Source organism: Gopherus evgoodei, chromosome 11 (assembly GCF_007399415.2).
Source record: "Gopherus evgoodei ecotype Sinaloan lineage chromosome 11, rGopEvg1_v1.p, whole genome shotgun sequence".
In the NCBI taxonomy this organism is placed as follows: Eukaryota; Metazoa; Chordata; order Testudines; family Testudinidae; genus Gopherus; species Gopherus evgoodei.
This window is the reverse complement of record NC_044332.1, coordinates 42,535,143-42,549,825: the sequence shown is the minus strand read 5'-3', so window position 1 is coordinate 42,549,825 and position 14,683 is coordinate 42,535,143. Positions and strand designations below refer to the sequence as shown.

The following is a 14,683-nucleotide window of genomic DNA, read 5'->3' as shown; positions in this document are numbered from 1 at the left end:
TTTGTTTAACATATCAGATGTAACAGTATAGCTTGGAATATGTGGTGATTAATGTAAAACTTCTCAAGGGCCTTTTTTGTTAGAAAACAAAGACATAGCCTGCATCTGCTCACAAAAATGAAAAGCTATCAACACATTCTGCTCCTGGGTCTTTTTACTTCCAAAAAATCATATTTTTTCTTGAAATTTCTACCTACCTTATCTTGCACTGTGTCTGTCCAAAAGATTCTACGTAGGTAAAAATGAAAGTCCACTCCGACCGCAACGCCACGATTCTGGGATTGCACCAAAGTACGAAAACTCCTTCCATGGACATCTCCAATCAGCAAATCACGACCATTGGAGAAAATAATTGATGCAACACCAGCTGAAAGTGAGGGTAAGGTGTGACTACCAGCACAATATATAGATCAGTTATTCTGCAAACAGGCTTTAATAGGTTTGCAAACTACAAATAGAATACACAGGTATAAACTGACACTTATCAATATTGAGCATATAAAACCTGCTGGTGGATGCAAATGTGATTTTGTTATTGTGGATTGCACACATTGCAGCCACCTGTGAAAATCTGGCCCTTTAAGCACTGCGTGGCAACCTGGTCTACAGCCTGGTTTAGAGTTTTGGAGGAAGCCACTAAGGAATGTGCAGTAAAAACAGTTCTGTGTGAAAATGTTACCAAAAGTGTGCATATCCACATCCTGAAGAAGGTTCTCTCTCTCTCTCGCCACCCTCCACCTTCTCTCAAAAGGCCTTTTTCCCACATGAGAGATGGATATTCTTTGAGTTTGCCACGCAGCCTATCTTCTGTGAATTTTTATTTACTGCCACTTTCCATATGTATTTTTCATTCTCACATCCCATTAGAGCATTTCATAGCAGCAGAGACTCTCCAATAAGAAGGCTTTGAAGGAAAGTTTGCCTTGAAAAATATATATCCATGGAGAGGGCAAGTGGATCTACTTCAGGTGAAGATATTTAAGACCCAAATCCTGCTTACTTCACTCAGACAAAGCTGCCATTAAAGTAAATGGAGCAAGCAGCCTAAAAATGATCCACCAATCTGAAAATCCTGTTTCTAATTGAATATTGCATTTGAAAGATAGGGAATATCTCTGGAACCAGCAGACTCTTTCATGCCACTGGAACATTTTACATGTGCCTGCTGTACTCAAGCATATTTCACTACTTTTTTTTCCACTACACAGAAAATTACAAGATAATATTTGCTTTACAAATAAAATTACAACAAGAACCACACTTGGTGCCATTTACTTACATGAAGTGTTGGCTCTACAGTGGCGGTGATGCTCCAAGAAATAACCTTCCACACAGTGACACTGGTGATGGCCAATACGGTCTTCACACAGCTGGTCACACACACCCCACATCTTACAATCATCAAAATCTGTTAGAGGGAGAAGGCACGCATATGAACAAAGCTTCGAGTAAAGAGGACACTGTCATACTTGGCAGGCCTGAGAAGACTGTCCTCTCTTTTTTCCTTATATTTGTTTGCAAAGTCCCTGTCACTATTGGTAAGTAGATTTCCCTTTTGATAACAAATGCTTCTATTTTCTTTTCCTCTAAAGAAAAAGATCAGTGCGGCTGCCTAAGCTTCATGGGCTGCCTGATAATAACAAACTTGTTTGTGCAAGCAATGGAGGAAAAAATAATTGGTAGAAAAGGGATTTCAGTGTCTACCTTCCAAGAGTGACCAAGAACAATGGAAAGCAAATGATGGAATGAATGTGAGATACCTTCAGTAGATACCCACCCTGCTGGACTCAGAAATCTCTCTCTTATTTGAGACTATACATGGGGTACCCAAGGGCACAATACTCCCAAAAGTACAGCCCCTAGTATCAGTACAACCACAAGGAACATCACGTTAGCTAGTTAGCATGCATAACATATCAACTGCCACCTTCTTAGAAGTGCTGCTTTCTAACACAGTAATTCCATTAGACTTAGCAGAGACAACAGAACTAAACTACTGTTCAGATGAGATGAATAGCTCAAAACTCATATTACATGTGAATGGCCTGCAGGTCCCTGTATTTAGAGCTAGTTAGACAATATAGATCTGCTCTATAATCCCAGGCAAAAACCATGGGCCAGATCTTCAACTGGTGTAACTGACTCCAGTGGAGCTCTCTCAGCTTATGGTAGCTGAAGAGCTGACCCTACGAAAGCCTATACTATTTTCATATATATAACTTCACTGTTAGTAGTACACTATAAAAAGCAATATAAGTCAACATGTGAGTAATTCTTTTCAATGTGGAATTGAGTAATCCTGTACTGGATGAAACCATTTAATGAAATCAATACACCTTGTCTATTCATCTTCATTATACTTGCTGCACGCCACAGTCCAACACCCCAGGAGATAAGCAATGGGATCTCTAGAAATTACTTTATGCAACTGAAATGAAAGCACAGAACTTTAATGATGAATTCCCTAACTCATGTCACATATGTCTCATTCTTTCTACCGGCCAATTCTGCAAGGTGATGACATCCAAAGGAGTTACGGGCACTCAGCACCTCTCCAGGTGTCCCTCATCTTTCAGGCTCAAGCCCTGTGAGGTTTTCTCAGTGTCTGATACCAATCAAGAAGATACACCATCCAACTCAGATGGGAGAAATTGATACAGGATACACCGTACACTGCAGAATTTTTGGAAGTAAGCAACTCTAATATAATTTAGACAAAACTGCTTTTGATGACTTGTGCATAAATAAAATGCATCCACGTAAATACTTTTAATTATCAGAAACATTTTCATTGTTTAGATTGGTATGAAGATAAATGAGAGAAAAAACCTGAGCAGCATCAGCAGTTCATGAGTAGGTGTTGCATGTGTGGATACATGAATATTTATTTATAAGAATTCTAAGAGGAATATATTTATTCATATTACCATTTATTTAGTGCAAAAGAAAAACCGAGTAATGAATACACAGGAGTGTGAATCTACAAGCCTATTGCTACAATCAGCTATAATAAAAGAAACAGCTAAACTCAATTTTCAATATATTTAATAATAATACTTGGAACTTCTATAAGACTTTCCATCGGAGAAGCTCCATGTTCTTCAATGTTGATGAGTTAAGCCTTATCTAACAAACTATTTTCCAGGATTTAATCATCATTACATGGTTCCATATTGTATTTGTTTTACATGCAATAGCCATGTGTCTGAATGGGGAGAAACACATATGCGGAGAGGCAAATGATTTCTTTGCTTCAGTCTTCACGGCTGAGGATGTTAAGGAGATTCCCAAACATAAGCTGGCTTTTGTAGGTGACAAATCTGAGGAACTGTCACAGATTGAAGTGTCACTAGAGGAGGTTTTGGAATTAATTGATAAACTCAACATTAACAAGTCACCAGGACCAGATGGCATGCACCCAAGAGTTCTGAAAGAACTCAAATGTGAAGTTGTGGAACTATTAACTAAGGTTTGTAACCTGCCCTTTAAATCGGCTTCAGAACCCAATAACTGGAAGTTAGCTAATGTAATGCCAATATTTAAAAAGGGTTCTAGAGGTGACCCCGGCAATTACTGACTGGTAAGTCTAATGTCGGTACCAGGCATATTAGTCAAAACAATAGTTAAGAATAAAATTGTCAGACACATAGAAAAACATAAACTGTTGAGCAATAGTCAACATAGTTTCTGTAAAGGGAAATCATGTCTTACTAATCTATTAGAGTTCTTTGAAGGGGTCAACAAACATGTGGACAAGGGGGATTCAGTGGACATAGTGTACTTAGATTTCCAGAAAGCCTTTGACAAGGTCCCTCACCAAAGGCTCTTATGTAAATTAAGCTGTCATGGTATAAAAGGGAAGGTCCTTTCATGGACTGAGAACTGGTTAAAAGACAGGGAACAAAGGGTAGGAAGTAATGGTAAATTCTCAGAATGGAGAGGGGTAACTAGTGGTGTTCCCCAAGGGTCAGTCTTAGGACCAATCCTATTCAACTTATTCATAAATGATCTGGAGAAAGGGGTAAATAGTGAGGTGGCAAAGTTTGCAGATGATACTAAACTACTCAAGATAGTTAAGACCAAAGCAGATTGTGAAGAACTTCAAAAAGATCTCACAAAACTAAGTGATTGGGCAACAAAATGGCAAATGAAATTTCATGTGGATAAATGTAAAGTAATGCACATTGGAAAAAATAACCCCAACTATACATACAGTATGATGGGGGCTAATTTAGCTACAATGAGTCAGGAAAAAAATCTTGGAGTCATCATGGATAGTTCTCTGAAGATGTCCACGCAGTGTGCAGAGGGGGACAAAAAAGCAAACAGGATGTTAGGAATCATTAAAAAGGGGATAGAGAATAAGACAGAGAATATCTTATTGTCCTTATATAAATCCATGGTACCCCCCGCAACTAAAATGATTAGGGGTTTGGAGAAGGTCCCATATGAGGAAAGATTAAAGAGGCTAGGCCTCTTCAGCTTGGAAAAGAGGAGACTAAGGGGGGATATAATAGAGATATATAAAGTCATGAGTGATGTGGAGAAAGTGGATAAGGAAAAGTGATTTACTTATTCCCAAAACACAAGAACTAGGGGTCACCAAATGAAATTAATAGGCAGCAGGTTTAAAACAAATAAAAGGAAGTTCTTCACGCAGCGCACAGTCAACTTGTGGAACTCCTTACCTGAGAAGGTTGTGAAGGCTAGAACTATAACAGCGTTTAAAAGAGAACTGGATAAATTCATGGTGGTTAAGTCCATGAATGGCTATTAACCAGGATGGGTAAAGAATGGTATCCCTAGCCTCTGTTCGTCAGAGGATGGAGATGGATGGCAGGAGAGAGATCACTTGATCATTGCCTGTTAGGTTCACTCCCTCTGGGGCACCTGGCATTGGCCACTGTCAATAGACAGGATACTGGGCTAGATGGACCTTTGGTCTGACCCAGTACGGCCGTTCTTATGTACATTATTATTAGAAATTATTATTATTACATCTGAATTTCAAGTTGGTATAAAAAGAAGTATAGGACAACAATATGGGGATATTTGTTCCCCAACCCAAGCAGCCTCCTCCTTTCTATCCCCACTCCATCAAGGGCAGCAGGTTTGTATAATTTTTGGTGGTGCCCAGAACGGGTCCGAGTCCCCACCACCACCAACACCACCACCACCTGCCTAAGGCTCTGGGAGGCGGTTTCGGTGCAGAAGAGGGGAGGGGTCAGGCTCTGTGAGGAAGTTGGGGTGTGGGGTCTGGACTGGGGCAGGGGACTGGAGTGCAGGAGGGGGTGCAGGGGGCGGGTTCTGGGAGGGAGTTTGGGAGCGGGCTGGGCCAAGGGTTGGAGTGTAGGAGGGGGTGTAGGGGGCAGGCTCTGGGAGGGAGTTTGGGTGCAGGTGGGGGGAGGGGTTGGGCTCTGGGAGGGAGTTTGGGTGCGGGGTCTGGCCTGGGGCAGGGAGTTGGGGTGTGGGAGAGTGGGAGAGGGTGAGGGTTGCAGCACTTACCTCGGGCAGTTCCCGAAAGCAACCCGCACTCCACTCTAGCATCAGCTCCTAGATGTGGGGCTGGAGGGGTCTCCATGCGCCGCTGCCCGCAGACATTGTCCCCGCAGCTCCCATTGGCCACAGTTGGCAGAGTTGGCACTCGGGGCGGAAGCAGTATGCAGAGACATAGTCCCCCCCCTACCCCCCTCCCCGCAGGACCGCAGGGACATCCCGGCTGCTTCTGGAAGCACAGCAGGTGGGCAGAAAGCCACCTTAGCCCTGTTATGCTGCCGGTGGTGGTCGCAGGGGCCCCAGGCCCTTTTAAATTGCCCAATGGCAGCAGGTGGGGACTAGGGGGATGGGACAGGGGAGGCGCACAGGGGCAGCAGCCGGGGCCGGGGGAGAGACCCAGCTCTGAATTTTGGTGGAGCTGGGACCCTGTGCTCTTATATTGGTGGGGCACGGGCACCATGGGCCCATACAACTTGCCACTCCTGCACTCCATTGCACCTGCTTCCTCCATTTCACTGCCTTTTCCTCCCATCTACCACTTAGCTGGGAACTGGGGAAAAGGAAGTTACTTGTTAAAACAATGTCCAGTGCCTGACTACTATGACACTTTTTCTGTCAAGAAGCCAGAGCTAAGGAAATGAGATTCAACAGAACTCATGAGGGAGCCAACAGAGCATGGGCTTGTTTACGGATTTGGGAGCCTATGCAAGCGCAGCAGAGAGAACCACAAGAACTAGGGACTGGAACAGGGACTCTGGGAAGCAGCACAGAAAGGTTTAGGACTGATCTCTCTTGCACAGAGAACTCTCTATTTATGCTAGCATGAAATTCATATTTGTTCTGCTAACTTGGATTCTGTCTACATAACTAGAAAGAATCACTGCCCAGGAATATCAAGCCAGTGTTGTTCCACTGAAATAAACTTAAGTTCACCCTTCTCTGTATGTTGCAGTTTAAGGCTCCCTTCAGAACTTCAAGGGCTAGAAACCTCATGTTAATTGAAAGCTGGCATTCTAGAGAGTTCAGAAAGCTCCGTGGGAAGGCCACGGTTCCCTGAACCCACTCGTGTTTTTCATGATCAGGGAGAACTAGTGTCTCCCTCTCAGTGTTCATCAGGACCAATGGTGCCAGGCTTACAAGCTTTGACTGCAATGTTGACAAAATGTGAGTATGTTTAGAAAGCTTCACTAATATCACACAGCTCTGCTCTGGAGGTTGCTGTAGAATTTCTATTGGAAATTTTCTTCATCTGTTAACAAAGAGGGAAAGGACCTGGCAACTGAAAGAGAGAGAGCTGGGTAGTGTGGAGATGGACCAAAAAGGAAGGGCAGTAGATCCACAAGTCCCCTGGTGCAAGTAAAATAAAGTGTTCCACCTACATAACAAATGACAAGAAGTGCCACAGGCAGAGATCTACCCAATGTCTTACCCTCATGTCAAAGCAGGAGGGATAAAGCTAAGGAATTTTAAAAACAAGAATAGATTTTCCTGATAACAAGATCTAAAAAATTGTTTGGTCACCTGTAGAATTGCCCTTGATCTTTTTTTTTTATTTCTAGAATAGAGAAACATCTAAGAGTTTTTCTTTGTGACTTTTTAAAATAACGTAGAACCCTTTACCTCTCCTGGTCTCTGACCCCAGCATAAGCAACTTGGTCCCATCCATTTATGTTGTCATTTACAACAAGAGCAGCAAGCAGATTATTGGCACTAATCTGACCATGGCTTTGGCATTAAAATCTTAAACTCCTCCACTTCAAAAGCTGCAAGAACAATTGAAATTGGATGACTTTCTGTTGCTAGCTGGGGAAGGCAGAAAGGTAAGTGAACCCAGGGAGAAAGGTGAGGTAACTGCCTTGTTATTAGAGTTTCCAATTTTAAGCATTTGTTGAAACAAAATGGGAAGCGGCATTTTTTGGTAATTAATAGATGTTGCTCTCAGTTGTGGTGTTCCAGGGCTTTGGCATATGCTGTAAATCACCACAGCACAGTGAAGAAGCAGCAGCCAGGAGGCAGGGTTGCCAACTGTCTAATCACATAAACCCAAACATCCTTATCATGCCCCCTGCCCCACCCCCTCTCTGAGGCCCCGGCCCACTCACTCTATCCCCTCCCTTCCGTTGCTCATTCTCTCCCACCCTCACTCACTTTCACTGGGCTGGGGCAGGGGGTTGGGTGCAGGAGGGGTCGGGGTGCAAGTTCTGGGAGGGAATGTGGGTGCTGAAGGAAGCTGAGGGCTGGGGCAGGAGGTTGGGATGCGGGAGGGGGCACAGGCTCCAGGACGGAGCTCAGAGCTGGGGCAGGGATTGGGCCATGGGAGGGGGTGACAGGTGCAGGCTCTGAAAGGGAGTTTGGGTGCAGAAAAGGGCTCAGGGCTACAGGAGGTTGGGGTACAGGATCGGATGTGGGGTGCAGGCTCTGGGAAGGAGTTAGGGTGCAGGAGAGGGCTCAGGGCTGGGGTAGGGAGTTAGGAGGGGATGAGGGGTGCAGGCTCCAGCTGGGCAGCTCCTTACCTCAGGTGGCTCCCGGTCGGCGGCATGGTCCTGCCTGCCCCGGGCCCACACCGCTCCCAGAAGTGGCCAGCACGTCCCTAGGTGGGGTGGCATGCGGAGACCCCCTGCCCCTACCCCTCCCAGGGACATGCCGGCTGCTTTCGGGAGCAGCGTGGGACCAGGGCAGGCAAGGAGCCTGCCTTAGCCGCAGTACGCCACCAGACTTTTAGCGCCTAAAATCTCCCAGTTTGGCTTCACTAGCCTGGTTCCAGGAGACTCCCAGTGAAACCAGGAGGGTTGGCAACCCTACCAGGCGCAGAGAAGAGGGAAAAATGAAAGATTATGAGTTTGGGAAATTAATACTTTTCATTAAAACCACTTCCCACTAAATTCCTCAGGCATACGACCAGTAAAACTAAATTTAAACTAAAAAGTGAAAGAATAACCTATCAAACATTACAGCTAATAAGCCAACCCAGGTATAAGCTAATCCCTTCACTTCTTATCTCAATACCAACCAGAGGAAATGATTCACATGTCAGCTGGCCCCCACTTTTTACGTATTGAATCAGGAGTTGAGCAAGGGACTTCCCTTTTTACGCGAGAGTCAGTGGGAGGAAGAGAGGAGCCATTAATCCCTTGCTAGATTTTGAGTAAAATGACTGTGGCCCATCTCTTCTGTGCAATCCTGTGTCTCACACAATGAATATCACCTGACATCCTGTCACAATCTCCTAGCAAATGTGGAGAGTTTGTTTTATAGGCCAATCAATGGGATTAAGAGAAGAGAGACTGGCTTTACACTAGGTCAGAGAGTAGGTTTTCCAACTTGCTCTGAATCAGAGTTAAAGAAGAGGGTTCCCTGAACATGCATTTGCTTTAACGCAGAATCAAGCAGCTACATGGGGATCTACTTCCTTGGATACCTACTTCAGTGATTCCCTTCTTCCCAATGACTTGCATATTAGGCAAACAACACCTTGAAATTATGACAAACTTTTTTTGGTTTCTATGCAAGGCTATGTGATGTGTGCATAATAGGAGATACAGCCCTCCAGAGTGGCAAAGTAATGTACCATACTCATTTTACCTCACCCACAACAATCTGCATTTTCACATAAGGTCAGTTTTGAATTATAGATCGAATGTTGAGTAACTTCTGATTTCCCAGGTGTATTGCCATACACCCCAGCATGCAGGATCAATCTCTCAAGAACAGTAAAAGGGCTGTTTCATCAGATTTGAACATAAAGTTGCCATAGCAGAGTCAGCCTTTCTAAACACAAACAACCTCTCCAAGTATTAAAAAAATGGTCTTTCCTTAGCTGGGAAGTGAAGACCTCATGACGGCTCACTGGCCTGTTCCTCTGTCCCCACAGTGGTTTTATGCTGCTGCTGAGCTTTTGCTCTCTTGCTATTTTTCCATTCAGCTTGAGGTTTAACTTTATGACTCTCAAGATTTACCTGCTTGCCAATGTGTCTACCCACACCTGGGTATCCAATAATCATAGATCCTTTTTCAAATTTGTGGAATCCATAATATCCAGGACCCCTGTGAGAAAAGTCCAGACTTATATATCTGCATCTCTACTGTTCACTTACCAATGCAGGTGCGACTGTCATTGTTGCTGATTACATATCCTGCAGGACAATAGCAAGTTCCTCCAGATGGTGAAGAATGGCAGCGGTACTGGCAGCTCAAGGCAGCACAGTGGGATATATCTAAAAATAAGATGAAGTCACTTCAGGAATGCCCAATAATAGTGTCATCTGTATAGCAGCTGGCTACCTGGTGCTTTACAGACAGTTGCGAGGCCAAGATGCCTGTTGTGAATAGCTTACAATTTGCAGAACACATCCTGAAACTGGTCCATAAGCAAAAAACCACACTCCCATGCAAAAACAAATATGGGCAGCTCTGGCAGCAGGATCAGGATCTAATTAGACAGTATAAAAATGAAAAAAAGTCAATGGTGAAGCTAAACACACATCTTGTCTGTTCCACAATACCATGCGTGTTTGTGTGCGTGCAGGCGTACACATCTAATTTAGCAGGATAGTGAGGCAGGAGGGCTAAGGTTTAGAGAAGTCTTTGAGGACCTGAGTTTTCAGGAAGCAATGAAAGGATGAAATTCAATCAAACAGACCAACAGTAAGAGCTCCATATAAATCGCTGCATTGAGGCAGCCATTTACAGTGCATAACTGCAAGCTTTATTGGTCCTACAAAACTCAGCAGCTTGCTGCTTATCCTTGACCGCCATTAACCGGCAACATTAGTAGCCCTCACTATTTACATATATACACTATTTACATCTCTCTTTTATAGAGCACTTCTGCAACAATCACTGATTTTATCAATAGTTGGATGGTCAGGAAGGCGTTTCTTCTATTCAGTTCATTAACCAGTGCAATACGAGAGTGTGAGAGTTAGGCTGCACTCATGAAACAATGTGTTGGCTTCTTTTTCCTCTACCTCTCCAATTCTTCACTGCTCCTCCCTTTCCCTCTGTCCTACAAGCAGCTGGTTGCTGAGCGGTGATATTGTGATATCAGAGAGGTCACTTTCTTCCTCCTTCAGTTCCCTTGTCTTACTTCTTTCTCTCCTTTTCCCGCCGAATCTACTCTCTGAGCAGCTCAGCTCTCTGGTGTTACAATCACATCACTCAGCACAGGTCAGAGACACTTTCCCAGGACAAGATTCAGGCTTTGTCTACACTACCATTTTCACTGGTCAGGGGTGTGAAAAAACACCCCCTGACCGACATAAGTTTCACCGGCAAAAGTGCTGGTGTGGACAGCATTACGTCAGCAGGAGAGGCTCTTCTGCTGACATAGCTACCTCTGCTCCCTGGGGGTGGTTAATTATGCCAGCAGGAGAGCGCTCTCTTGCCAGCAAAGAGAGGCTACACTGGAGACCTTACAGCGGCATAGCCTTAAATCCTTGTCATTTTGCTGAAACTTTATTCCAAAAGGTGTGATTTAAATAGGAGAAGTGTATTTTCTTTACCTTTCCCATAATTATGAATGCCCAATTTAAAACATCACAGCTTGATTTTCAGAGGCACTGAGCACTAGGGTTGACAACTTTCTAACTGCAGAAAACTGACCACCCTTGATCCTCCCCTTCCCCCTCTCCCTGACACTTCTCTGAGGCCCCACCCCCTCTCAATCCATCCCCCCTCCCTCCTTCCCTCCCTCAGTCACTTGCTCTCCCATACCCTCACTCACTCATTTTCAGGGCAGGGGATTGGGGTACAAGAGGGGGTGAGGGCTCTGGCTGGGGGTGCAGGCTCTGGAGTGGGTCAAGAGATGAGAGGTTTGGGGTACAGGAGGAGGCTCCAGGCTAGGGCCGAGGGGTTCAGAGTGCGGGAGGGGGATCCAGGCTGGGACAGGAGGTTGGGGTACAGTAGGGGGAGATGCGGGGTACAGGCTCCAGGAGCGTTCCAAGCTGAGGCAGGGGGTTGGGGTGTGAGAGGGAGTTCAGAGTGCGGGCTCTGGGAGGCGCTTTCCTCAAGTGGCCCCCAGGAAGTCATATTATATTCCTCTGGTTCCTAGGCCAAGGGGTGGCGAGGGGGCTCTGCGCAGTGCCCATGCCCCTGCAACTCCTATTGGCCACAGTTCCGGCACTCGGGGTGGGAGCAGTGAGCAGAGCCCCCATGGCCACTCCCGAGTTGGAGGGACATGTTGCCCGCTTCCCAGGAGCCCTGCAGAGCCAGGCCGGGAGCCTGACAGCCCAGCTGCGCCACCAACTGGACTTTTAACGGCCCAGTCAGCCATGCTGACCGGAGCCTCCAGGGTCCCTTTTCGACCAGGTGTTCTGGTCTAATACCGGACACCTGGCAACTCTACTGAGCACCCACAAGTCCAACTGAAGTTCATCATTTCTGAAAACCGGGCCCTGAGTTTCTCAGGCTGAGCACTAAAACATGGGTACCCAAGATCAACGGACAATTTTGAAAATTCTGACCTAACTGACTTGCGTAGACCATTCATGCAGTCCTGTGCTCTAACCACTAGGTTTTGCTCTTTCCTGTTTAATGTGAAAAGGGAAAACAAAAATATTTTGGATGAAGAGAAACAATGGCCCACAAGAACTCAGCCTTTGACTCTTCAAATAAATATTGAAAAAACAATCAGAAATGTTTATCTAGCAAACCTTCCACACAAGATGTCAACAGAACTATACATGCATGGCAGAGAATACTTTTTAGTATATCAACTCGGCGCTAATAAAAATAATGCGCCTACAAATTCTCAGTGCTGTTTAGAAAACCCCAGAGACACAAAAGAGACATCACGGTTGTTCTCTGCTATTCCATGCATCCTGCTAGTGCTAATACTCACTGCAGTGTCTGCCTGCAGTTATGTTAGTTTCGTCTTCTCCGGCAGGGCAATCTGCAGTCCCATCACACACTTTACCAACTGGAACACAGTGTCCTGACACAGGACAGGCCCATTCTCCTGGGTAGCACTCATGGCGACCACTTTCTAAGGAAAAGAGAAGCAACACAGAATAATTGAGGAACATGCTTCAAGTACTACTTGGAGCTGCTTTCCTAAAAGCCTCCTGGGGAATAAGCATCTTCAGTTATTTTTCATTCAGCTTCTGATTGTTGCATGTAGCCCTGACAGCCCATAAAAGAAATAGTATGTCACCATGTTCTTTCATTTGTCTTCAAATTACACTGCGGAAAATACTCATGCAGTCAGGGGAACCCTTTCCATTTTCCCCATTCTTCAGATACCTATTACTATTTAGCTTTGGCTTGACTGGTGTACTAAAAATGGAACAATGGTTTTGTTCTTTTGAAATATGCCTGTTAGAGCTGGTCTAAAAATGGCAGGGGGAGAAGGGCAATCACAGAAAATCTCAGTACAAAAAAAATTGGTTTAAATGTTCCCACAGAAAATTTCAATTTTTCAAAAAATTTGAAAACTGAATTTTTTGTAAGAAAAACAGTTTCAGCAGAAAACTCTTCATCAGTCCTAATGCCTACACACTCATTTCTCATTACCTGGTATATTCAGATTTACTAAAAATTCCTCTGAAAAGGGTGATTTGATGTATGGAGGATCTTCATTAAAGATAGAGATGGTTACTTTGAATATCACATTATTAATAACAAAAATGTTACAAAGAATATTTACATAAAAATAGGATTTTCCTTCCAGCAGTTCATCTGTTCCTGTACTCAACCCACCAGAAATCATAATCCTGTACTTGTAACATCACAGTTAGTTACCGTGGAAATGGACATTCTATTACAAACTGAGAATTCTCGCTTCATGTGAGGACATACCCTGCTCCCATGAAAATCAATGACAAACTTTCCATTGATTTCAATGGTGCAAGATCAGGGCTATAGGGAATAAGCAGATGAATTCTTAACATACCCTGCTTTATACTCACCACCTTAGCAATACAAAATAAAGAAACCCAAAGTATTAAAAAATATAAACTATATTAGTAGAACTGTATCTATAAAAACAATTAATGTTTTCCAGGAATGTCCACGGATCTTTAAAAATTCTGATATAAAACATTCTTATGTTAAGACTTTTTACAGTGAGGTTAGCAAGTTTTTTCTTTGTAAACTGAATCATTAAAATAAGTTGGCTTCTGTCTTTACCACATCCACTCTCATCTTCGTTATCTTCACAGTCATCATCTCCATCACAAATCCAGCTCTGATGAATACAGCGGCCACTTGGACAAGTGAAGAAATTGCCTCTGCAAGTTGCATAAGCTGAGAGAAGGAAAAAGAGAAAACTGAACTGCTCCAAGGGACAAACATGTACAACTCTCAGATAAATGGGGAGACCAGTCATTTAGAACCAGTCCTGAAGAGTAAACCCAGCTCAAGTTTTTGCACAGCTGGTAACTTTTGTACTTTTGCCCTGTTTTTAGGTAGAAACTTTCTGAATGGTTATTTTTAGATTATTTTAATTTGCTCCTTGAAGAAATTGAAAAGCAACCGTAATAGGGCTAGAGCTGCCCCAGCGATTCACTCAGCGGGGCTGGATCACACCTCGTTCCCAAAGTTCTTGACTGTTGGGCACAGTGCAGAAGTGACACTCACAAACTCACAAAATAAAGAGAATTGCACCCTGGGTTCTCAGAGGGAGAGAGCAGCAGAGAACATCATTCCTTTCCATTATATAAGGCATAAAAATGTTGGTATCACAGGGGCAGATGAAGAATGCTCTTGAAGGGGAGGTACATTGGGAATAAATGGTCTTTGGTGTTGGGAATATATTAAATAGGAAAATGTGGCCTTTCATGAACCTAAAGCTGAAGTCTTTGTTGCTCTCCTGCAACGTAGGCTTCAGAATCCCTGGGGTCATTTGAAGAGCCCACAAGGAAGCCAAGCAGCAGTTTTGTGGGTTTGCTGCACAAAAGAAGACATATTACCCAGCCCTCAAAAGAAAAGAATAAGCAAGAGACTTCCTACAACAGAACCTTCAAACAAAATGTTAACCTAAATATGTAATAGAGATACGACATTCACCAGTAATGGTCACTGGGAATAATTCTAAAAAGTCCAGCCAGTATGTAATAATGCAAATACAAAAAGGTCCAAACAAATTTTAAAAATACACAGCAGCAAGCTCTGAGTAGCTGGGACAGAGGAAGCAAGAAGAGTTACCTTTGGCTTAGTTCAGATACAGAAAATCAAGGCATGAGGCCATTTA

The 14,683-nt window shown here is 44.0% G+C and overlaps 1 protein-coding gene across 2 annotated transcripts in view; it reads right to left on the bottom strand.

The window, feature by feature from the left end:
* LRP2 (LDL receptor related protein 2) overlaps positions 1-14,683 on the bottom strand; it is a 186,145-nt gene that overhangs the window by 130,234 nt on the left and 41,228 nt on the right. For both annotated transcript variants that reach the window (XM_030580404.1, XM_030580405.1), the window contains exons 7-11: positions 13,621-13,737; positions 12,335-12,478; positions 9,591-9,710; positions 1,280-1,408; positions 198-367 (exon numbers count right to left, since the gene is read on the bottom strand). In XM_030580404.1, the coding sequence (XP_030436264.1) occupies positions 198-367; positions 1,280-1,408; positions 9,591-9,710; positions 12,335-12,478; positions 13,621-13,737 (680 nt within the window). The remainder of the gene's footprint in view (positions 1-197; positions 368-1,279; positions 1,409-9,590; positions 9,711-12,334; positions 12,479-13,620; positions 13,738-14,683) is intronic.